Source organism: Drosophila simulans, chromosome 2R (assembly GCF_016746395.2).
Source record: "Drosophila simulans strain w501 chromosome 2R, Prin_Dsim_3.1, whole genome shotgun sequence".
Classification (NCBI taxonomy): Eukaryota; Metazoa; Arthropoda; class Insecta; order Diptera; family Drosophilidae; genus Drosophila; species Drosophila simulans.
This window is the reverse complement of record NC_052521.2, coordinates 6,333,270-6,359,401: the sequence shown is the minus strand read 5'-3', so window position 1 is coordinate 6,359,401 and position 26,132 is coordinate 6,333,270. Positions and strand designations below refer to the sequence as shown.

Genomic DNA, 26,132 nt, shown 5'->3' with positions numbered 1-26,132 from the left:
ACCTCAAATCATAATAATTGGTTTATTTTTATTGATATTAACTAATAGTCTGTTGCGAAAGGTAAATTGATTTCCATACTAACTAATAGTCTGTTGCGAAAGGTAAATAAGAACAAACTAAAATTCATATTTTCTTTGTTTAACTTGAAGAGATTCATTTATCTCCTGGATCTGGTTAGCTTAGCCACGTCTAGCGGTTATATAACCCAATATTTCCTGATCAATGGAGTGGCGGCATCTGAAACAGATGCGATCGAAGAATGCCTTCAAATATTTCATCGTTTGGTGTGCGAATCGTTGGTGTCGCCCCACTGCCATTTGTTAAAAAGTTCGCTTTTGGGTTTTGTTATTGCTTATTTTGGCACCTTCTTGGGCGAGCTCCATTGTCCCAGGGGCGACTGGCCAGTGGAGAGAAAGTCGACGCTGCACAGGGTCTTTGTCTTAGTTACCCTACCGTTGATTATGCTAAAATCATTTAAAATCGTTCATAATTCGGCGCGTTCGTGGCCCTGGTGTCGTAATACCGCATCTAATGAATCATGGGAAGACAGCTCAATAAGAAAGCCAACAGCTTCAACCCCAACTGGTTCTGTGCCACCACCCACGTGACCGGCATGTCCGAATCAGTTGGTGTCCATGGCTCTCACTGCGTTTTCCATTTCGATGGGCTGACCACGGGAAAATAAACAAAAAACAAACCGAGAAATGCACAGAAAAAATATACATACAGAAAAACATTAAGTGGACAGAAAAAACGGCGAGCGGCGACAACAATAACGAAAGTGAAATTCTACAAAGATCGTGATGGCGGAGCGGAGTCCACGCTTGGGCAGCCACCAGTGCCATGCCAGCCTGGTCAGGCGTTTACCCCCGACATTGTAGTGCCGACCAGGCCAGGCCCAGCCAAGAAAGCCAAACAATAACAAACCGCCGTGGCCGCCGGATTTTCCAGCCGCTTCGCGTCTCATGTGCGCGCAGTGAAATTTGGGTCAAGGAAATGCCAATCGACAGGTTGCACCTCCTCCTGGCCGCCAGTGGATGCATGGGCACTATGGCCACATGACCACATGGCCAGTTGGACAAATAGTTAGATGACCGTTATTAGCCGCCAACTTTTGCCGGTGTTTTGCGGGCCACTAATTGCCAGGCTCGCAGGGGGAATAACCTCCGTTGACCCACTGCGTGCCAATGCAATTTTCATGGATCTCAATTCGCACTTTCGATGCTTACAACTCGGAGTTCAGCATTGCCTTATTATGGTTATGTATCGATGGCTTAACCTAAGTACTATATAATAGCTTGACGTCGAGGGTCGAAGATAATATCTTAAGTAATATGCACTTTACTAATTTATAGACGTCTTCGCAGCAACTTTAATAGTACACCTATTTTATTTATGTAACTAAATATATGTACAAGCTTGCTTTTAATTTTAAACGGTAAATTGCAGCTTAAGCTAATTATTATAAGTTTAATTCTGCAGCATTTATACTTTAATTTAAGAATTGCTTATCTTGTATGTATTATAATTGAACTTATTGAAAATTGCTCCCCTTTCAAAGTAAAATTTATTAAACAAAGTATATAACGTACTTCCGTGTAAGTAATCTTTGAAAATCATTATAAAAGCAAATACTTAATAACTTGAATTTACATTAAAAAGCTTAATAGAACTCTTTAAAATCCATTTATTGAAGTCTATTTATTATATAAGCAATGGCTTTTATCTTTAAATGCCGTTATATCGGTCACATGGATCGCTGCAGGCGAAAGCTGCAACGTTCCTCTGGGGGTGACATCAACATCAGCATCAGCAACAGCGGCAGAATCAGCGGCAATCGCATCTTGCTGCGGCAACAGCCAGCGACACTGTTAAGTCGGTCGGCGCAGCGCTCTTAACCGCAAGGCCGCGCTGTAAACCGATTCAGTTGGGTTTGAGGCGCGCACGCGTACGGACGCCGAGAGAAAGAGCAGCGACTGGGCGAAAGAAAGCAGGCGGAGAAAACAGGAATCGCTGATCGGTGGCAAAGGCAGCAATAGCAGCAGCAGCAGAAGCGGCTGAAGAAGAAGCCGAGCAGACGCCGAATTAGAAATGTTTACCATTTAAGCGACGCCTAATGGAAATACTCTCACGTACCGCTCGCTCTCCGCTCTCTTGAAAACGAGCTCTCCCGCGTTAAAGTGAAAGTTTTCCCCACAAAAGTGGCGAAGGTCCGTTATCTTGGCCGCTGTTCGGGCCAACTCGCAATCAGGCAGTCAGATACACGCGGAGCGTTCAGTCGACCGGACGCATGGTCGCTGATACAAGATACAAGATACACGATATAGATACCCGATACCAGATACTATATATGTGGTGCAGTGTGTTAGTGTTTTGGTGCGAGCAACTGTAAATTCGCAGCTGACCAAAGAAAGTGCGGTCGTCGCAATAAAACCGAATTAAATTTAATCGAAATCGGAAACGGATCCACACAGTTACAACTCAATTCGCGTTCGTCGCCTAAGTCTTTCGTTTAGCGCGCTCCGCTGCCACACTGTTTTCGCACTCACGCCCGATTTTCGGTGGCGATTTCGAAACAAGCAGGGCGCATATCACTATCACAACGAGCTGCCAGACGGTCTAGGCCAAGAACTCCCCGCAGGTGTCCGGCAGTCCAGCAGCAAACATGTTTAAGTGGGTTACGCCGGCCTCAACGGCGACGTTGTCCCGCTGCACACTGGCAGCAACAACAGCGGCCACAACAACAACAACGGCGATGGCAGCAACGAGAACAGCAACGACAGCGACGAGAACAACAAGACCACAACTACTTTCCATCGCTTTAACAAGTTTAATAATAATAGTCGCATCATTTGCGCCGACAACAAGTGGATTTAGATCAATTGAAACGAATGGCGGTAAGTGACAGACCATTTAGCTCATTGACTTGCCTGCGCAATGATCCATCGATCCGATGAAAGGCCGCGTAGTGAAGAAAGTTTAGCACACAATAAAATGTAGAATTAAGGCAAAGAAAATCAATTTGCCAAATTGCAAGCTCATGTCGCTGCAAATCGAATCGTGTCAGTGGCTTTTGCTGCCTCACTTTGGCTCACTTAGCCATCCCAACTCATCCCCTCCAACGGGGGCTTTCACTCAATGCCTCGGCCTGGCCAAGTTGACAATGCTCGTGGCAAAAAAAAAGCACAAAACTATGCCTTTGTGCCAATAAATGAATCAGAAAAACTTTGGCACAGAAAACTGCGGCTGTAGATGGTGCTCTTCGAGTGACTTTCCACACTCCACGCACTTGGCAATTATTTGGTTCGTTTTATGCTACATTACGGCCACAAAGCGGCCACAAAAGACCTCGGAGATGTTAGGCACAGCCGTCGACTTTCCTTGTGACAGTTTTTACTGTCTTTCGAGTGTTTAGTGCTGCCTCTCAGCATCCCATTGCCGTTAATTGTCGAGGTCATTTGGCTGATTTAAAAAGTGAAACAAATTTCTAGAGTACCTGGTTATTAGTTCGATTCGGATTCGGATTCGACAACAGCCTGAGCCCATTCAATTCAGATTGAGCCCAAGTGCCGGCTAACAAAAGAGTCGAGGTGCAAACTCAATAAAAAGCCAGACACAATCACAATCAAAGGGGGGAAAACAAACCATTCGTGATAATCGGCAGTTGGCAGTACCTCTATGTAGCACGAAAAAAAAAGAACCAAACTCTTTTATATGTGAAATTTCACACACCATTTTCATTTCTTTAAGATCGTTAAAATGGTGAAAACACTCATAAGTACGTTGTTAAGATATTATGGCTGTAGGGAAAACATTATAAAGCTGAATGCATATACCCTTATCTATACCTGTTTAATCAATACTTTCCTCAAGTTCAAAGCCCTTATAAAGTGAATCTTTGTTTATACAGCTTACGGTGCAAAATTTGCAGACAGCCTTTACAAGTCCTTTGATACGTTGATACCCTTTTACAAATACCTCTTTTCGAAGTTTGTGTGTACCCTTCATATTAAAAGCGAAAATGAATATTTGCATTTAGATTCAAATAAAAGGCGATTACATTACAGAAATGTGTAAGACTTTGGGCAAAGTTTGGGTACCAAGCATATTTACTTTTCTAATCCGCCAGTCGACCGAAGTTAGGTCCCACAACAATAATGACTTCTTGGGTTGCAGTGGCTTTTCTTCGAGGCGTTTTCCCAACGATTCTCTTTGTTCCTCTGCCCGACTCTTCCGACTCAGCTTGCCCCATCCGAAAGGTTTGGGAAAACCTAGGGAAACCCATGAGGAGAAAATCAATACTTCCGCTGGCCAGCCAGCAATCGCAGAACTGTGCTGCGTCAGCGAGGTGGAAGTCGGCAAATGCCAATCATCGGCCACATACACACCTGATCATTAGTACGAAACACGTAAAACAATTTTCAATTTCTATTCAGGCGCGTTGTTTGCATAGAAAGAAAACCAGGAAAGCAGTTCAGGAAAAACGCGTGCGAAATGAAAATGTCTTGGCCAGTGGCCGTGGTAGTTGAGTGCAGCCCAGCAACCAAACCAAACCAAACCACAGCACACCAAACCACACCACACCACACCGATTCTGATGGAAGCGTGTGCCAGTTTGCGGTGCGGCTTTCTTGTCGCTGTCAGCCGCTGCACTCGTGGTTTTAGCCATGGCCAAGAGCGCCGCTGCACTTGTCGACACCGCCTGCAGTTGACTTGCGGTAATTTGAGCCTCGGCCTGCGGGAAGGAAGCTTGGACTTGCAGCTGAAACCCCTGCTGCCGCTGACTGATGGACAGTGTTCGATGGCCGACGTTCGACAGCGATGTAATTTCAAGATCACGTTTTTACCGCTGTCCGATCATCGACTTGGTCAATTGTTGCTCCACATAGATCTCGGCTGCTCGCCAGCTTGATCGCTCTCGGCAGTTGGCTACTTAAAAATCAATTCATAACTCTTTTCTTCTCGTTTGGCTAATTGTCGCCCCGTTATACGTTATACACTCGGGCCAAGATTCTCGGTCTATGCAAATTACGAATACCAATTCCACATATTTTCGACTTCTGCCCTCCGCCACATGCAATTAATGTGAAAGCGACATTTGACTTTCTTCTGGGCCGCCGAGTGGGCTGAAACCATTTTCCCACAGCCATTTTACACTTCATAAACTTAACGCAATCGCATTAAAACTGTGACAGATCATGAACATCGAGTGCCGGGGAGCATTTCACCTGGGCCGAGTATGGATTGCACTTCCTAACGCCGAGCACCCGAGTGAAACTACAGTAGAACCTCTCATACGAGCTAAATGATGTGAAATGAAGAATATTATGGGTTGAAAGGATTATGCGTTTTCAACATACAGATACATATACATATTTTGACAACAAATTGATGAGTTATTAATTTTTTAGACAAATGTTATTAGCATATGAATATCATGAGATTAAAAGAGTACCCACGTACTACTCAAGATTAAAAAGTTATTAATAAAAAGTAAACATAAATGAATCTTAGGAATTTTTACTATAGAACTTCCTTCAATTATACATGAAAAATGCCTCGAGCGAATATGTTGATCAGTGTTTTGTTCAAGCTACAAAGCCAGCAACTACTACTCGGTTCGACTTACAGATGTACGACTGTATCAGATGTGAATGGAGTTGGAAACAGTAGCTACTCAATTGTAGTGACTTCGTGGTACTCACACGCATTTGTAGTCAGATGGCTTATCTTTCAAGCTCATCGGCATTGTTTCGAGTGCTACTGGTCGGTATCGATGGCTGTGCCGAGTAGTTACCAGTTATCGGGCTGTCAACGCGGCTCAAACCGAAAGAGCCGAGTTATGGGATGCGCCGTCTAACAGGAAATAGACGGCGAACTTCGAATTTGTTTTGACATGTTTGGCGGTGAAAGTGAAATGCTCCGCTCTGAGCTGGCTTCCGCTGCATGACAGCACAGATTCTTCGCTGGTTGGCTTTTCGCATGGAAATCGACGGCAGCGAAACGCATTAAAGTTTGGCCCGATCTCTGTGCATCCATAAAAAGGCTGAAAGATTCTGCGGCTTCTCCGTATCCGAAGACATTGTCGGCTCTCTGTGCTGTTGGGTATCGATGGGTATTCGAATGGGAATCGGGTCTTTTGCCAAAAATGATGTCATTTATTGCGGCCAAGCAACTTTCACTGCCCATTCACACTGCCTCTTTGCAGCAGCTCATCGCATTTGAAATGATTCGCCAACAAATTGGTTGGCAAAAGGCTTCGATCGGTGGCAATTCATCCTCGCCGCACATCTTTTGTCACCCACAAATCGTTCAATAAATTTCCCATTGTGCACAATTTTCACCAAATTGAATCTTTTCCGGCCATCCATTGTTCAGGCCGAACAATCAGGGGCCAGAGCACCATGACCTGGCAAAAGTGACCACCAAATAAAATAATAATAGTAACAGAAACAGTAACAGTAACGCAAACAACACAAAGTCGTGCGCACACATGTAACAGTGGCGAATGAAACCGCCTCTAAATGATTCCAGCTGGGCTGCCACCCAGAAAATAGTATCTCCTCTTGCAAAACGCTGCTGAACCTACCACTTGGAACCTGTTCCAGCTGAATCGGACTAAGCTGAGCTGGCCGCGTGGTTGACACCGTGTGATTACCGTTCTTATTACGGCCAACAGCGCTGCCCACGTGAGGAGCACCCGAGTTATGCCACCGGGAAATGGGAAGTACTACCCACAAAACCCAGCCAAGAAACCATTTTTATTTGTGGTCTTGCGGCTGCTAAACTGACCACATTTGACCGCTTGGCTAAGCAAACAAATTGGTCAGTTTGTGAAATCAAACCGCAAAGTCATTAGAACTTTATTTAAACTTAAATGTCTGGTTAGCCTTACTTTATTTATTGATTAAAATAGTATTGATAATAATAAATTAATCTAATTTTAAAGAGCTGCAAATGTAGGACATCTTGCCTGCTTGGAAAGCAAAGTGTAGTTAAGGTGCTGCTCATCTCTGTGGAGGGTTGACTTGAATATTTCTGGTTTGGCCAGTGGAAATTACGGTTGCCATTTGAATTGCATGCGTAAAATTCGTACCTACACCTGCGGCCAGCGCACTAGTGCCAGTGGAGACAGACAGCTTGGCACTGGCACGGGCACATTCACTGTTAGCTTACCGGTCTTTTTGGTCGCCCGTCGCCGCAATTTTATTTGGGTCACTGTTACAATTTACGCCGCTGCGACGGACGAGGAGCCATGGCCACGAAGTGGTCAGTGGACATTGGGAATGGCAGTCGGATTGGGAATGGGAATGAGATGCTGCGATGCTGTGCCCGATTCGCCACGGCGACACTCGAGCAGATCGGAGCAAATCGATGGAAATTGTAGACGCGCCGAGATCGCAGCGACTTTCAAATCCAATTTTATGTAATTCAAGGTGGCTCCCAAGCTCGGGAGTTCGCGTGCAAATCGGTTATAGCCGGGCCTAGTTATATAGCGCACGCCACAGTCCAATTCGCAGAGAGCGTAGTAGAGCATGCAGCGGGTTATGTTTATGCTGATCCAAGCCCATACCCCACACCCCAGCAATTCAATTACAATGCGATTAATGGGTGTGTTCGGTTGCGGATCGGCAGCCATGTGGAGTGGGATCGCATCGGTTGGCCAAATGGCTGTTTAGGCCCACAAAGACCAGAAAGGTCAAGACTGGCAAGGAAACTTTCCATTTCTTTCACGCAAGGCGGGAAACCAAAGCTTCTTGCGTGATGACATCGCGGAAAGATATCTCTACCGACGCACAGCCGCACGGAAAGCCCATTAAAATGAATAAAAAGCAAAATAACTAAAAGCATAAACCCAGAGGCAAAAAGATGGCACAAACCTCTGGTAAACTGCACTCGCCACTCTCGCTTCCACCAACCAAAGTCATAATTAGTAGCCCAAATGAAGCGATTCATGGGGAGTAAACAGTTTTTCTTCGCTTTTGTCTAGGAAAAGTGAAATTAGCTTGGGATGAATGAAAAGATGTTTTATGCTAATTCCATGAAAAGTGACATTGGTTATTTTTTCCTCTTCGTCGCCCTCATCCGCTGGCCATCGGATGGGGCTTTTCTGCGGCCAATAAATCGCTTGGGAATTTTTGTCTGTCGATAGTAAGAGTTTCTCTAATTAATTGTACCATGGAAATCACTGGGGGATAGATATTGCATTTTAAATCTTTTATGAAGTTAAAATACATACATCGTTGAATTATTTATTGATTCATTATCCCACACTCTATACATCCTCAAGAAGAGAAGAGAAGCTTCTTAACAATCTCGATTTGGGAATTTTGATATAGAAATCTGGCCAAGATCGAATCAAGCTCAACATTCTCAGATCGAGATCGAATCATTTTCAGATTGCAAATGACTTTGCTCTCATTTTTCTCTCTCTCTCTCATTCTTTCAGCCTTCGCTTCGTCCCTCTTCCACAATTTGAAACCCGATACAGCTTCCGTCTAAAAATCTCGTTCGTTCGTATCGAGATCGTTTTCGTATCGAAATCCAGGTTTCTTCTGATGAGAATGCACAACTGATCTCAGTTATTTTCGTTCTCTATTTTTCTGAGTGTATATGCTTTATGGTAGTTATTTCTGATCACCACCTTTTAAGGAACTCTAACTTTGAACTTGCTAACCACATTCTTTTTGTTCGATTCCGCGATTTCACTTGACTGGCATTGCCAGCGATCGGTTAATAACTTGTGCCAATTCGGATCAGGAATACTTAACACTTTCACATCGCAATTAGAGCAAGATTCGTTGAATGCAAAACTGGCCAAGATGCGAGATGCCCCAATCCCAGAGTGATCTGTGTGCACGATACACGTGGGGATGCATGTTGGGGCAAGAAAGTTGTTATATTATTTTTTAACTTTTTGCAGTCTTGGGCTAATTGATCGATAATAATTTTCCATTTACCGTTAAAGCGCCCCGTTTGTTTACATTCTTCGGACTCCGGCACGTCGAACGGTCGGTGGTCAGTCGGAGATCGGGCATGAAAACAAGTTCTACGAAATCTCGGAGCAGCGCGATGCCAAGCAGAGCAGCTCTCTTCTGCCGATCTTGGCCAGCATCAGCATCGCATTGGCATCGGCATCGGCATCATACTCATGATTTAATTAATTTCCATTCCGCGGCTTGCGCATAAATTTCACTGCACGGAACGATAACTGTTCCGTTGGCCAAAAGCAAGAACATATATAGTATGTCTATATGTATACCTTTTGTATATATATAGATATAGTGCCCCAAGGGCCAAGTGACACACTGCCGTGCATGGGGCATGCCTCAGAATTCGGCTATGGGACCAATTTTCTCGAATGATTAATGGGATTCCCAGCGACTTTTTCAGCGGTGAGGCAAACTTGTTATCTCATTTTGCAGCTGCTTCCCGTTCGTATTTTCCGATCTTGGTCCCCCCTTCTGATAAGCACCGAAAAATGTTTTAAAGCGGCGCGAATTTATTCAGGCGTTTGACACACTTTCGTTCGCCTTCGTGTCTGTGTGTGTGTGTGTGTGTGTGGATTCGGTGATGTAGCTCAGGTGTTTCTCAGATGCGATGCTGTAACCTATTTTGCATGCGCCACACGAAACGCCTGCGATTATGGTGCATCGACTCGGAATTCTCAATCCGCCAATTAGGGTCAGAGGATTGGTAGAACACAATCCGGCATCTCAATGTGGCGTGCGGCAGGTGCGGGGGATTTGTTTATTGATTTACATACTTGATGATTCGAAGACTCCCAGGTGTTGGCTGAACAAGGGTCTATGTAAAACGATTAACACGCTTCCATGTACAGTGGAACCTAGCTACCAAAACGTGCCCTTGAAAAATTCAAAGGCTTACAAAGAATAAAGATGGGGTGTGTGGATTTCGGTGCTTACGGTTTAGCTATTCAATGCTAACTTACTTTAAAAAAAGACTGTTTAGCTCATAATTTCTGAATTATAAATAGCATAATAAATTCAACATACTGAATAAATTAATGTTATTTTCTCAGATTGCTTAACAACCTAAATACAAATAAAAAAAAACAGGCTTACCACTGCACTATGGTCCAGAATTCGTTTTTTTTGGCATAAAGTCTAAATTTTTATGTCAATATATCGTCCTCTAGCAATTATTTTCTAATAGAAAATTGATCATATAAATAAAAACAAAAAACAAAATTGACCGAAAGCTTTACTAAATCGTTTTATGAGCTTTTAAAGTTGAAGTGTTAAAAAGCTGATTGAGAGAATGCAATTTCCGCAAAATTACTTGCTTACTTTTGCATGTGGTATGATCGTTAATACGCATCCAAAAATTATAGTAAAATATGGAAAATAAATGCCAAGGTATGATGTTTTTAACTTATGTAGGTAATATATGTATAGTTGTACTGTTTTTATGTTGTGTGACATCCAATTTATGTGTATTTTAACAGAAAATTCTAACGTGTCCCCTGTGTTTCGTGGAGTATAACTAATTTTCTGACAATTTCTGACAAAAGTTAAAAACGTCAGTTTGTACCTTTAACTATTGCCTTTCACGGTAAAGTAATATCTTTTGCCCATTTTTGCTCGTTTTCTTAAAAATTTGATTTTATATAGGCAATTTTGAGTTCAGACATAGCGACCTCCTGGACATTTGGAGGCGTAACAATAGGCAAAAAAGTTATGTTTCAAATTACGTTTATTCCGCAATCAACAACAATAATCAGGAATCGAAAAAGACAGAAGAGATTGACAAAAAATAGTACATTTTGAATTATTTATTAAAAAAAAACTGCCCGAGTGTAACAGACAACTAGACCGATTTATTTTCAAGCATACCAAGTAGATGGCGTCAAAGATAACAATTCTTGTTAGTGATTTTGAAAACTCCAAGACACCGAACCAAATGGGACGCCGAAACTTATCTTACCAAAATGAAGGAGAAAGATTAAAAAGGAAACTGAAAATACGAGTGAAGCCCGGAATAAGCTTTACAAAAGGGACCGACTATCACATGCAAAAAAAGATATTCGGATCAATAGGATGAGTGATATTTTCCACAGAGCGATTGATACATCGGACCTACTATTATCAACAATTAGTTTAAAAGAACGAGAGAGAAAAAATAGGAAAAACCACTTCCGAAGGCAGTAATAAGTCTTTTGGAAATACAGTCTAATTTTAAACCTGATCCATGAGACAAAATATTGGATTCACAATCTGATTCTGATTCGAATTCAGATTCGGAAATTTAAAATGTAGAACTAGAAAAAGAAAAGGGGGATTATTTTTAAAACAACAATATACACGACTTTAAAAAAAAAAAAAAAAAATTATATTTCGTTGACTCCTGAGCCATACCAGTAGTTAATATGGGAGGCAAGAGAGGGCGTGGTCGCACAGACTTCAAATTTTCTGTGCAAACTATTTGTGATTTAACAACAAAATGTACAAAGTTTCAAGTCTGTAGCTCAATTTTTAGACTTTATGCCAAAAAAATCGAATTCTGGACCACAGTGCACTGTAAAAGCGTGATTTTACAGCATATAGTTAGAGGGTAACTTTCAAACTGCATAATCATGTAGTACAGCAGTCAATTTGCTCGGCCCAGATCAAATAAACTATGTTAAACTGCATAATTATCCCTGGTTGGTCGTGCTGCCTGCCAAACTTCATTAAGTCAGCCCCGGGTCGGTAATTAATTCATTGACTCCGCAACTCGAGATTGAAGTCTCGTGGCTCTGTTAGCTCTGTTAGCTGGAGTTGGTTGCGAGCATAGGGCCTCTGGAAGAGCCGTTCTTCTGTTAATCGGCTCTTTCTTCAGCCGCCTGCGGCTTTTCTCACGTCTCTTCGGAGACTCTCTTTCGCTCGGTGTTTGCGTTCGTCTTTAACAATTTGCGGAAGAATACTTAAGAGCTCTTGAGTGTCTAATCGTAAAGATGCGAAATGTCTGCAAATAAAGCCGCAAACGAATTATTATTATTATTTTATTAGAAGAAGCGAAGAAGAGACGAAATCGCTTTGTAGAGATGAATGGCCAGCCGGAGCGAAAATAGAGAAAAGCGTCTGCAGAAACACTATCACTTTTACCCAATTATGTAGTATGTACGCAGATATTTTGACTGCTATTCTAATGGCGACTTTTGCACTACATTTCACTACTTTTTCTCTTCTTTTTGAGCAATACACTTGACTTCGCTTTACTTTCACTGGCGCTACGTGTCCGGCATAATTTCGATCGGCTTGAGTCATGATTGCCTCCATTTCAGGCCATTCCCTGCAATTTCGGTTTCGTTACCTTCTGATTTTCATTTAATTAGCGACGAACTAATTGCCCACTAAGCCTCCGAATCTAGTTCGCCGGCCGTGTTTGCACTGGGCCCATGTTCCTATGCTCCAATTTCACGACCAAACATTGACACAGTCCGCAATGTGGATTGGGGCCACCAGTGGAACGCCAGTGGAGCACCAGTGAAGCACCAATGGAGCAAGTGGAGCGTCTGCGAGGTGTTAATTTGTCAGCATAAACCCGTCAGCAGTCGGCGGGCACTGCTTTCCCACTTCTGGTTTAATTGCTGCCAAAATCAATTTGATTCCATCGAGAGCTGTGTGCATTTCATGCTCGGTTTTAAGCGTTTTTTGGATACTTTACACACTCAATTTAGGGTTAAATTAAATTGAATATTTCATACTTTCCAAAAAACACCACTATATAAAACATTAGTAAAGTTATTTTTAGTTTCAAAATATTCTGTATTAAAAATATTCGTTTAAAAGTGTTAATAGGTGGTTATTGTGGTGTTTAAACGATTATTGAATTTGCCAATAAAACCAAAACTAATAAATTCTAAACGGCAGTTGTAAAACTTAAACCAAACGGAAAAAATATTGATGATAGGAAGGGAGGCTTGGCATTAATCTTTCGTAATATTTGATATGTGCATTTATTAGATAGTTTTTCCAAGGCTCCCGAAAGCGTCTGAAGACCGCAAGTTAGCCCGAGCTAACCTTTCTCCATTTTCCTCAACTGAAAAGGCATTTGGCAAATGAGGTGGAAATGCTCTCAAGAGCATTGCCCACACCTGGGCCGCAGATGAACCTTGACATCCGAGTGGCTGCTATGAGCCTGAGCACTTGGGCTTGCCAGCCAGGGCCACTTTCACTTGGTGGTCTCGGAGTGGTTTTCGGTGGGTTCAGTGCCCAGAGAACAGGGAAAATATGGCGACTGTTAATTGAGTTTATATACTTTATAGTCTAGGTTTTGTGTGGCGGCTGCTGTTGATGTTTGCCCAAGGCTGTTTGTCACAATTAGCACTGAAAAGAGCCATTATTATAGATGTGCCCGCACGGCGTTGTCACTTTCATTTAAGGAATTTCCCACATTTTCACTACCCCCTCCACTTATAATCCAATCAACTACAGTTGAGCCAAGAAGAGATGCCCGAATGAAATGTTAATTAAGCTTTGGCCGAGGGGAATTTGACAGTTGGCTTTGTGGTTATTATTGGCAAGCGAAATCTGTTTGAAAATCTGGGTAATTTGAAATCGAATCTCTAATTGGGGAAACTCATTGCGCCCGCTTCAAGGAATATTCGAGCATGCAAAGAAGGCTTGTCACGAACAAGTGAGCCATTGAATTCATCTACTAATTTTAATAAATTGTAATTATAATTTTCTCATTTATGAATAATTTTCTAATGACTATCTCTTTTTCTGCCACTTTAACAGGTGGTCGCAAGCTCTTTGGGGGCTATCGCATCACACCGAAGCACTGCCGTGCCACCAAGACGCTGCCCAGCTCGGATCCACGGGCCAATGGACCCACCATCTGCATGTTTAACCACGAGTGCGCCCAGCGGGGTGGCGAGGTGGTGGGCGCCTGCATGGACGGCTTCCTCTTCGGCGCCTGCTGCCAGATCCCGCCCACCCACGAGTTGGCCAGCACGCTGATTAACGAGGCGCAGAACGCCTACTTCCAGCAGCACCAGCAGCAGACGAAGCTCCAGCAGTCAGCAGCCCAATCCTCGTTCGAAAGCTACGGCGAGCAGCAGCAGTCACTGAGCGAGGAGCAGGTGGCACAGCAGCCGTCGCAGAACATCTACGATCAGCAGAACCTGGACAAGGTCTACCAGCAACTGGGCAGCAGCAGTAGCATCAGCCCACCCAGCGGCGCTTACGGCGATGAGCCACAGCAGCTGGAATATCAGTCAGAGTCGGAGCAACCCGTAAGAGATGAGAATGCGTATCCTACAAGCAGTTCATCCACCGAGGCCACTCAGTCGCAGTCCTCCTCCGCCAGTGTGGAATTCGAGCAGGAGCCATCCCAACCAGCAGATGCCTCCAACGATCAGACCACTCAGAAGATCAACAAGCAGCCCGTCCAGCCACCCAACTTCCACGTCCACAAGCACTCCGTGACCATCAACTCACCCTCTTCGCCTCCTCAAAACGATGACTTCGTGATGCAGGTGCTAAGCACCTTGCCACCTGAGCATGCGGATGACCATCATATTGTCTTTACCACCGAGGTGCCCACCAAGATTGGCAGTGGCTTGCAGGATCAAACTAGCTCTGAGTCCAACTCCTTCGAAGAGGTGTCTTCGACGCCAGCAGCCACCCAAAAACCGAAAACCAAGCCAACTCAAAAGCCCACTCAAAAGCCCACTCAGAAGGCCACGCAGAAGCCCACTCCAAAACCCACACAGAAAGCCAAGCCGAAACCAGTTCCCCAACTAGCGGAGAGCATGAAGCGACCCATCCAGCAGAAGCCACAGCAGGTGGCGAAACCTAAGCCAAGTCCTAAGCCTGCCCAGTCCACGAACAACCACCACCACAACCACTTGATCCTGGACGGTGGCGAGTTCACGCACAGTGACATCACCCACCCCGGAGCAGATGCCGATCTAGTGGAGGATCTGCAATTCTCCACTGGCTATGGCCCCCAACCTGTGTACGCTGAACCACCGAAGCAGCAACAGCAACAGCAACCTGCGGAGCAGAGCTACATCTCCTCCAGCACTAGTGCCAAACGTCCAACGAATGGTCATAATAGTCCCACCACTGTTTCCTCGATTACCACACACGTAGACTCTATCGAGTCTATCATCCTGCAGCTAAACAATACCAGTCATGGTCCCAGTTATAATGTTGTGAGCCAGCAGACCCCATCATATGGATATCCAGGAGCAGCAGTGGTTCAGACTGAGCCAGCAACCCAAAATCCAACCTTCTACCAGGAGAACGAGGCGGAGAAGGTCCAGGAGTCGGACTCGCAGTCTGATTACGGTTACACCACCACAGTGAACTACGAGTCTTTCTACGAGAAGGTTTCGGATGAGCAGGATGCCTCCGCTGCTGTCAGTCAGTCTGCTGAGATGCCCACCGCACGTCCTGGTTACGGAGAAGATGTTTCCGCTGTGCTGGAGGACCACACTATGCCGGCCAATGGTTACCACGATGCTGAGGCTCCAGTTGCTCCACAGACTTCGGAGTTCAACAAGATGCCAGTGATGGGAATTGCCTATCCAGTGGATATGTCCTATATGGAGGAGGAGGGAAATCTTCCGGCCACTGCAGCTGGTTATGGCCAGATGAGCAGTGACTCCTACGAAGCGAGCACTGAATCCAACTACCAGAAGCTGTCAACGGTCCAAACGGAAGAGCCGCAGCCACTGCCAACATACGTGCGTCCCACAACCAATGCCAATAAGCAGAATCGCCCAGTGGCCTCTTACGTCGGAATGGTAACAATGCAACACTATAACCCGCAGCCCGGAAATGGTGACTACCAGGCTCAAGTTCCCGCCGAAGTATCCGTATCCTCGCACACCACCAAAGTCCAGGAGCAGATGGATGAGACCTCGAATGGCTATCAGCAATCGGAGACCACTTCTGGCTATGTTTCGCCACCAACTGCTGTTCCTGCGCCAGCACAGCGGCCTCAATATGACGCTGTCCAGGGTGATGCTTCCTCGGAGCGACCGGTCCTGGTGACGGCCAGTCCCAGGCCCCGACCCAAGCCCAGCACCAAGCGACCTGCCGTGAAGAGGCCCATCAGCGGCGAGAGCACCAAGAAGAAACCCCAGCCACAGCCAAGTGCCGGTGCCTACAACCAAGAGAAGATTAGCGAGCATAGCACCAGAAAGCCCGTGTCCAGTGGATATGATAAGGTGCCCGAGTCGCCCATCACACACATTCAGATTAAGAAGCCATCGGCAACTCATCACAAGGAACAAGAGCAGACTGGATACCCCAGACCTGCCAGCCCTGCGGGATACGAACAGACAACTGCCGCAGCTCCTGCGCCAGCTGCTCCTTCTCTCAACTACGACAAGCCGGATGCTCCACCCAGCCAGTACGACCAGCCCTCGGCTCCATCCGCCAGTTACGACCAGTTGGCGCCGATGCCGTCTCTCAACTACAACGAGCAGCATGCTAGTTCACCAGGAAGGAAGCCGTCAACGGCCAAGCCCATTTCCACCAGCTATGTGACCGGGCCGAGTACCCCACGACCCCCAGCCACCGTTGATTACCACTATGACAATGTGCCACCACTGTTCATGGCGGACGACAAGCTGGATGCCTTCATCCAGAGCACGGCGGAGAACATTGTCGGATCGACCCCGGGCAACTATCAGCCTCCGCTGGTGGCTACCGCATCGACGCCCGCTTACGCCCATAGACCAACCAGTAGTGGTAGCTATGGCCATAAGAAGCCTGGCTTCGTGCAGATCAATGGAACACCCAAGCCTCCCAGACCGACGGTGCTCATTACGCCCAAGCCCACTGCCATAAATCTGGTGACCTACAGCTCCTTGAGCGACGATAGCAACAAGCTGGCCTCCAGCACAAGTTCCTATGTGAGCGGAAGACCAGGAGTACAGGGAGTAAGTTCTAACGACTTCGAGGATCCTGGATACTTTGGCAGTAGCCCCGTCCATGTGGCATTCACGCAATCCACCACAGAGGCCGTCTACGCAGTGCCCTCCGATGACAAACCAGCATTCCCAGGATACTTCGGACCGACGCCCTCGTATCCCGCCTTCTCAGTTCCCGGCGAGAAAGTGGGCCAGAATGTGATGGAGGAGACCTACACGTCGCCCAATGATTTCGTCAACTTCCCGCCGGTGAGGAACCCCAATCTGAACATGTCAGCTGCCTCAAGCGCAGTGACCAGCGATCTCGACCTCTCTACCCCCGCCTTTGTGGAGGATGTGGTGCTCAAGGACAAGATGCACACCCTGGTTCACAAATTGGTAGCCTCGCTGCAGGGTAACTTTGAGGCCCTGGCCGATATGATCGAAGAGCCGGGAAGCAACAAGACCGTGGCCACCTACCAAGCCGGAGCAGGTGGAACAGCCAAGCCTGTGAGAGTAGTAACAACACGGAAGCCTGTGAGGACAGCCACCACAACCAGGCCGAAGGTAACCACAAAGAAACCAGTCACCCGGGTCACGACAAAGGCTCCCAACAAGAAGACCTCCGCTGTCAGCACCACCACTCGCAAGCCCGCGACGCGTCGCACCACCGTTGCCGCCAAGGTAACCACCACCACCCGGAGACCGGCGACCAAGAAGCCAACTCGCCGGGTAAGCAGCACCGTGAAGACCACGACCGTTAGTTCGGCTAGACCGGCGGACGACGAGATCGTGGACGAGGAGGACGAAGAGGACGTTAACCCGAACCCCAGCGACAACGAGATTGACCAGGGAGCTACTTTGAGCTCGTACGGCGGAGCCAACGGTCGGAAGATTCGTAAGTGTGGACTGAATGTAGCATGGACTAGCATGGACCCGAAACAACTGTCTTTCTCTCTCTATTTCTTGTTCTCTCACCTGCCCTTCACCTGTTCCTAACCGCTCACGCATCTAACCCACCGCACCCTCAATCCTCATCCTCCATTGCATTTCCGACTCATCCAAAAAATATAGCACGCCGCAAGCACAAGCGGCGTAATCAGAAGACCACCTAGACCATTCCCCATAAAGAAACCCCCTCCTAGTTCTAGTGCCCCTTTTCCACTCCCCCTCCACTCAATTGTCCCACCAGTTCTATGCTTCCCCAACTCTCAGACTCGACTTCTCGAACACTCCCCACTCCTAACCTCGCATTTCACTCCCCATCAACAGAGTGCGGTGTGCGGCCCCATGTCAAGTCCGGCCGCATTGTCGGAGGCAAGGGCTCCACCTTCGGCGCCTACCCCTGGCAGGTCCTCGTCCGGGAGTCCACCTGGCTGGGCCTATTCACCAAGAACAAGTGCGGCGGCGTCCTAATCACCAGCCGCTACGTCATCACCGCCGCCCATTGTCAGCCTGGGTAAGCTATTACTCAAACTTATGGTTAAGGTGGGCTTAATTCAGGGATTTCATTTCAATCCTCCGCAGATTCCTGGCCTCTTTGGTGGCTGTTATGGGCGAGTTTGACATTTCCGGCGACCTAGAGAGCAAGCGTTCAGTGACCAAGAATGTTAAGCGCGTCATCGTCCACCGGCAGTACGATCCGGCCACGTTCGAAAACGATCTGGCCCTGCTGGAACTGGACAGTCCAGTGCAATTCGATACCCATATAGGTGAGTGTACAAAATATCAATGGCGCCCCATCAACAAACATAAGAAAGCTCTTAATTGTTGTAAAGCTAAATTAGAAAATTATTCCTTTTTATTATGATATATGTATACTATAGTAAAGGCTAATCTATTCCTCTTTTCGCTTACAGTGCCCATTTGCATGCCCAATGATGTGGCGGACTTCACTGGACGCATGGCGACAGTGACGGGATGGGGACGCCTTAAGTACGGAGGTGGAGTGCCCTCTGTTCTCCAGGAGGTGCAGGTAAGCACGCAGCGAACAGGGTGTCCTTTGAATTGCGAACTGACCCGGGGCTAATTTAAATTAGGTGCCGATTATCGAGAACAGCGTTTGCCAGGAGATGTTCCACACCGCTGGACACAACAAGAAGATTCTCACCTCCTTCCTGTGCGCCGGCTATGCCAACGGACAAAAGGACTCCTGCGAGGTGAGCTCGGCGACCTCTTTTCTTTAGAAAGTATACCCTAATCCGTCTCACTATTCGACAGGGCGACAGTGGCGGTCCGCTGGTGCTGCAACGACCGGATGGACGCTACGAGTTGGCCGGAACCGTTTCCCACGGCATCAAGTGTGCGGCGCCGTATCTGCCAGGTGTCTATATGCGCACCACCTTCTACAAGCCGTGGCTGCGCAGCATAACGGGCGTGAAATAGGTAGTCGCCTCCACAGTTTCCAAGTTTCTCCCCATCCCAGAGATGGCCAGCGCCAACTAGCTGCTGAGGCAGGAGCACCAAGTGTAAATAGAACGTAGAGTTGTAAGAGTCGCGGCAGGGAGCGTGGGAAAGATGGCTCATCCTATGCGACGTCGCATCTTCGGACCCCTTCCTCGAACCCCCTCCATGCTACCATCATTTCATTAGCTTAATTGAAAATCAACTGCAGCACTTCAAACGACATTCGCCGGGGATTCCCAAATTCCGAGTTAGCGACATTTCGCTTGAGAATGGCTGCAGATTCCGTTTTTTTGAGTACGCGTGCCTAACACTTGTAGAGTCTGAATGAGAATTACGCTGATTGCAAACCGTAGGCATAAGACATATTTATTCTAGTTCTAAGCCTATTTATTTGACTATTTATTTATTTATGTGACGTGAGGAAGCGCGGCGATTTGTGCGTTTGATTCAACTAAAAAAATTGTTATCTTCATAGGCAAATTGTTGTTATGTTCAAATGAGAGCGAGAGCAAATGTTTTTAGTTCAATTGAATTTACTAATTTATCGATTTATATTATTAATTCTTTTATCTAAATATGTTAATTGTTAAGTGAACGAACCAATCGAAAAGAGATCGAAATAAACGACATACTTTTGAGTAAAAACAAACAAGGTGCTTTCATTTTATACCTTTTATTTAAGAATTTTCCCAGTAGCTTGACTTAAAAAGTAACTGAAGGTGAAACTTTTATGTCTGTATTTTAGCATTGAATGTCAGCTTCACAAAACTCAAACAGCAGTGCAATTCCTGACATAAACTGACGCGGTAGTCTTGATGCAATTTCCGCCACGCGAGCTCACTTTCCTTTTTTGAAATTGCCACTTCAGTCAGTCCTAGCTTTTCCCCATTGGGAATATTGAATGTGGTTGCGCCTGGGAGCTTCTGCTTCAGCTTCTCCAGATGCCAATGTTGCTGCTAAACCGACACTGAACTCTTAATATAGTTATAGGATGATTAAGCTTTTCCCAGCTCACCAACTTAATTGATTTTGAATAAATTTATTCCATAATTTGTAAGATTGTAATTTATTAAGAGATTAATCTTTATATTTTTGTATATAAAGTAGTCCCTGGCCAATAATGTATATTCTTTACTTTTATTCATAGTACTGAGATTAATCTAAACTGGTTTGTATAAAACAAGTCCTTGGGCAATAACTTCTATTTTATTTGAAATGAAATCCAAACTAAATATAGTGTTAACATTCAATTCAGATCATGCTCATCTCGTGCAGCACTAAAGATTATTTCCTGGCAAACAAGCGTAAATTAATTACAAAGTACACACAAGTGCAACGCTATTTCCACTCCACGTGGCCAAAATCATTTCCAAATCGAACATTCAGAGCGAAGAGTGAGTGGCATGAGCATACAGCTCTCATTATCCTGATGCAAGGAATGTCCTGGAGGGCAGACTCTTTTTATCTCGTCGGGGCAAGCAAATTGCGTGTTTTCCATTTAACAGATTTGCCTGCAGGACAGCCACTCCGAATCAAGGATCCCATTTTGGTAACAAGAGGAGGCTCATTAATTTTGCACCACTGCCACAAATCACAGTGACGTCATGGCCGAAACATCCGCAGCCACAACTCAAAACACACATACACGGAGCGGGGGGGACTCCATTAAAACTGAATCCTAGGAGCTTTGACTGCGCCACAAACACACTTAATTCATAAAAATCCAACTAAAAGCTTCGTAGCCCAAAAGCTCCATTCCGGCAGCTAGCCGACAGGTGTTGTTTGAGCCAATCCAGACGTTCAGTAGCCGACAGGACGCCCAGCCAGCAGGTATGTTGTGCGCCACAAGGACCCCATCCCCGCACCCCGTTCGCGTTCGGCGAAAGTGAAAGTTGACACGTGTATTGGTATAACCAACTCCTTCCTGCCCACGGAAGGGTGCAGGACAACGGTGCACCTGCACTTTAAGTGCATCAGCGGGCGTGTCGCAGTCAACTCCGGCAAATCATGGTCTAATTTCCACCGCCAACCGTTTTTTCGCACTTTAAAGTGGGTCGAGCGCAGATGGAATTAGTGGTTGAGTTCAGGCAAAGGCGTGGATATGGAACAGGATTGGCCATTATACCATAAAAAGGAATGCCATTACCGGCACAGTGTGTTATTTAGAGCTAATTCGTCTGGCATTGGATCCACTCCATTTCAACCTTTTAATCTGGTTGGGCGTAAAGTGGTGCTTTGATGAGTTGAATTGCTTTCCACTTAATCTTAACTGTATTGCTTTTAATTGCGCTTGCTTAGCAGGTATTATAAATGTTGATTTATCACTGTAGATCATATATATAAATTTGTCTTTAGCACACTTTAGAACTATTATATATTTAACAAAAATTATGCAAACCGAAGAGAAGACTTTATGATTAGAAACAACGCATCTAGTATTTCTTTGTTATAATTTGTAATACATTTTCCAAATGTTAACTTGCCAGCTATATAATATAGTGGTCCGATCCTGTCCGTTCCGACTTATATATTGCAATAGAAATACGACGTTCAGAAATGTTTAATGCAGGTTGTTTAAATATAAATCTCTAGAATATGAATGATTACTTTTTCTAACGTACAATATAAAGTTCCCGGGATCTCATCCTTCATACGGACAGACAGACGGACGGACAGACTGTCTAGCGGACAGACAGACAAATAGACGCATATATAACCGATTGTATTCTTCAAAGGCATATTGTATACCTTTTTTTCCATTCTATGAAATGCATTAGCCTTTTGAATAGAATACCTTGAATATTTATTGCAATGATCACAGGAAAGAAGCTTATTTGAAAGTGCCAAGGGTCGCAGCAAGCATGATTCTAAGAAAAGGTAAAGTTGATGCTCAATTAAGGAACTTTTATCGACTCATCGCCAAAGTGCTTCCAAACTAAAGTCACCTTCCAATCGTTTGCAAAGTTTCGGCGAATTTGTAACTATAGAAGAAATACTAATTGCAAAAATAATAAATTGCAAATACTAATTGCCACTTTCCGGTGGCCCAATGCAATTAGACGTATTTAGCTACGGATAAAAAAGTCATGTCGCAAGCATGAGCACTTTGGAAAATTAAAGGACGAAAGACACATGGATCAATTCCAATTTCCCTAACGGGTTAAAAAAAAAAGGACACCCTTTTTGGGCTGAAACTCAATTAGTCAAGATTTGATAACATGCTATGGATGATTACTATGCTCGGCAACCAAAAGGTCAAAATGCTTGGCAACAAACCCGCGAACTGGGACGACAGGAACTTTGACGAGCCGCGTCCAGTGAAAGTGTGAGAAAGTAATTATAAAAATGCTTAAGGAGAATCAAAAAGGGACTCCGTGTTGTTTAGTCAAGCACACTTGCCTGAACCCAAGGCAGGAACATTAATGAAATTGCACTCCCACACCGGAAACTCCTGTGACAGCCGGAAAATGTTTTGCCTGGCCTTCGGTGAACCCATTGCCTTTCACCCACTAACTTATTAATGGATGAGTGCTAACAACTGTTGCCAATCGACCGTCCAAAGAAGGTCTAATTCAAGCCAAAACTGTCAAGGTCGAACTACAAAGTGCCACCCCAATAAGTAGGCAATTATATATAGCAATCTGGCTCGATTCTATTTTAGGGCCAAAATGATGCTATTTCAGTTGATGGACGAACAGTTGCCACTAAGTCGACTTAGTACGCATAACGTAACCCACATTAGAAGTTATTTAAAAGCTGTTTGAGATTGTAAATTCGTTAGCTAGAAGCTTTTGCATAAATTGTTTTAATTACTTTTCGCAGGGGAAGCCATCACGAAAGTGAATACAATTAAGAACATTTTGCAAATGAAAGTAAAATTCACTTTGAGTTTTCGTGTTCTCCCAGGCAGGCTCAACTCCCACATATATTATAATTTCTTTTTTAACTTGGAAATATGCATCTTCTTAAAAATGCGCAGCTTTAATTGAGTTTAATGAAATACTTGAATAAGCTATCTTTCCTTCAATATTTAAATATTCTTAAATTTGTTTCCGGTATGCATAATCTAGTTTTTCCAAATTTGGTTGATGGCTTATTAAGCTAAAGTGCAAATGTAGTCAATATGCTAAAATGGCATAATTTATTGTATATAAACTTTTACCCAACGACTTGTAGCCATTCGAATTTATATATGAGCCTTTCATCGGGCAATAAAAATGAAGCCACAAGAGCGAACCAAGTCTGAGAATACATAAATTAAGGCACAGCCGGTAATAACACTAAAAGCAAGCCGACAATTTTAATGAGCTGCCCGACGGGGATATTTGCCGGGAAAACGTTAATAGAACCGCTGATGCTATTCCGAGCTGGAAGACAGCGATTTATATGCCCTCACGCTCCACTCGAGCGCATGAACACGGAAGTTTGCTCCTCCCTGAGGGCAGCAATCGACTCCCGGGCAGGCATACGTTTTAATTAAGCGTGTACTCGGTTTCCATTTTCACAGTTCATCGGGAGAAGGCGAGCGGGCTTTTCACTAGTGATGATGTACTAACGTGACCACTATGAACATTTTTCCGAGGTGGGCAGCCATGCTGCTGCTCCTGGGCCTGGCCCACCAGCTGGACCCCTCGCACGCTGCGTCCGCATCCTCGTTCGCATCCGGAAACGCCTGGCAGCGCTCCCTATTTGGCCGGGAGTCGCGCAACCTGATGCACCGCAGAGCCCCGTTCTCCGGCGCCGCTGATTTGGGGCTCGACGAATACCTGGGCCCCTATGGCGCCGCCGAACAGGAGCAGCACCAGCCGCATCCTCCGCCGCAGCAGGTGAGTCTGGGATTGGAACTACAGGGTATTTGGCCACTAAAGATTATTGATGGGCAAAGTCGGCAGCAAGGAAATTGATTCGTTTATCTATCGAAATTTTAAAAGGAATGCTGAAAATGCTTAACTAAATTTGATTGGAAATTGTCTAGTTTTATTTAATTAAATCATAAAAAAAAAATTGGTTCAAAAACAATCTTTTAAGCAAACGAATCTAAAATTCAAGTAAATGTATGCTCTTGGAAAATGGCAATCTTTTAAAAGTGTATACAATACATAGAAAAAAGAATCCTGCCTGAAGCAGCTAAAGGCAACACCCAAATTCAATAAAAATCGCACCACTCGAACTCATCTGAAAACGCATACGCCGTGTGGGCGTGCCACAAATATCCGAAGGCGTCTGGCGCAGCGTTTTGCAGCAATTCGAAATTGGAACCTGTATGCTTGTATGGTTTTATTGGCCCACTGGATCACTGGTTTCAATCAACGGAAATTTCAGAGTTCGCGCTGAAACTCAAATTAATTAACGCGAACCGAGTGTCAGCGTTATTGATAACCCAACCAACCAACCAACTGCTGCAGCGCAGTAAGGGGATATGGATATAGCGCATACGCACCGTGCGCCCAACAAATGCCACACTAATTGCCACCGCACTCGACCTTACCCCACAGATGCGCCAGCAGACCGAAGTTTACGGAATCGTGGAGCCGCTGATTGAGGACACGCCCTGTGCCGACCGACCCTGCCTCCTCAACGACGATTGCTGTCCTTCCGGAGTTTGCGTCAGCACATACGGCGGTAAGTTGGTCTAATTGCAATTGGTCCACTGTGACCCAACCCACTCACTTACGCTGGAAATAGTTAATGCTGTTGCTTTTAAAATAGATTAAATACTTGCTTAAATTTTATAATAAAGTGGGCACCAGACTGAAACTGGGGTTAGAATCTACTTGGCTATCGATCTGGATCAAGAGCATATACATATACTTTAAAGGGTTTGAAGGGTTTCTTTCTATCTATTGTACTATTTTAATAGAAACAAGGATACATTTTCTATAATAACTCCATCATTTTGTAGAAGGCAAATGCGTATATGTGTTTGGTCGTCAGCGGGATCTGTGCCAGGGACATGCGGACTGTCCGCAGGGCAGCTCCTGCATGCTGGTCCCCCAGGAGAGAGTGTGGCGATGTGAGCCGAGCGTGGAGTCGGGCGGGTCCACGTCGCTGCTGGAGGGCATATTCGGAGCGAAGGAGCGTCAACCGCTGGGCAGCGAGTGCAGCAGCAGCAGCGACTGCCAGGTGATCAAGTGAGTCCGAATATCGCTGATTAGCCCAATTGGGGTCTAAATGTCCCACTTTCCAGCGGAATGTGCTGTCAACAGCAGCGTTTGCACCACCGGGCAGCCATCAAGCTGAGCTGTGGCTACTTTCGCGATGCCTTCGACTGTGTGGATATGGTGGGAGCAGAGGTATGATATAGTCCACAGTCAAAATTACGAATTTCAGATATATTATATTCTCTTACAGCGTCGGCGCAACTGAAGATCGCAGTTCTCGGGAAGCAGAGCTCAGAAAACCAAAGGAAAGTAGCCAAACAGCAATTGAATCGGATAAATGATTGAGTATGAATTACTTCAATATTGAAACATATCCAGTTGTTAAACGAATACATATCAAGGTCAAATTGCTATAGTTTAAAGCATTTGTATTTCTATAATCTGCATATGAATATTTGCTATTACTCAAACGATCTTAGACATCTAGATGTGTTTTTAGTAGAGATTCCAAATATACTGACTGAGGCATTCAATGTTAATAGCAGAAAGAAGTGTATTCCAATGCAGTTTTACCATACTTAAGCAACAATTAAATCGTTTCACGTCTAAATGTAAATCGAATACAATAAAAGCATTAACAAATATCTGCACTTTCACTGAAACTTATTTGGTAAAGATACTTTCGTTTTTAAATGAGAGAAAGGTAAGTTAACGAATTTATTTTTGAGCCCAATATATTTTTAACTCTTAA

At 45.0% G+C, this 26,132-nt stretch overlaps 2 protein-coding genes across 4 annotated transcripts; both read left to right on the top strand.

The window, feature by feature from the left end:
* Nucleotides 1-1,871: 1,871 nt before the first annotated feature.
* Nucleotides 1,872-19,915, top strand: LOC6733631 (serine protease filzig). 3 transcript variants are annotated; one of them, XM_039292582.2, is made up of 7 exons: nt 1,874-2,898; nt 13,747-17,772; nt 18,090-18,333; nt 18,402-18,586; nt 18,734-18,849; nt 18,914-19,033; nt 19,095-19,915. In XM_039292582.2, exons 1-7 carry the CDS (start codon nt 2,667-2,669, stop codon nt 19,257-19,259), a joined length of 5,088 nt encoding a protein of 1,695 aa, XP_039148516.1. In that variant the 5' UTR covers nt 1,874-2,666; the 3' UTR covers nt 19,260-19,915. The 3 variants fall into 3 exon arrangements, with proteins under 3 accessions (XP_039148515.1, XP_039148516.1, XP_039148514.1); XM_039292580.2 differs by having other exon boundaries at nt 1,875-2,898; nt 18,147-18,333; XM_039292581.2 differs by lacking the exons at nt 18,402-18,586; nt 18,734-18,849; nt 18,914-19,033; nt 19,095-19,915 and having other exon boundaries at nt 1,872-2,898; nt 17,949-18,132.
* Nucleotides 19,916-20,976: 1,061 nt separating this feature from the next.
* LOC6733630 (ITG-like peptide) lies at nt 20,977-26,031 on the top strand. The gene is made up of 6 exons (XM_016167224.3): nt 20,977-21,110; nt 23,788-24,106; nt 24,776-24,902; nt 25,183-25,411; nt 25,468-25,573; nt 25,632-26,031. Exons 2-6 carry the CDS (start codon nt 23,846-23,848, stop codon nt 25,644-25,646), a joined length of 738 nt encoding a protein of 245 aa, XP_016026591.1. The 5' UTR covers nt 20,977-21,110; nt 23,788-23,845; the 3' UTR covers nt 25,647-26,031.
* The last annotated feature ends 101 nt before the right edge of the window (nt 26,032-26,132 follow it).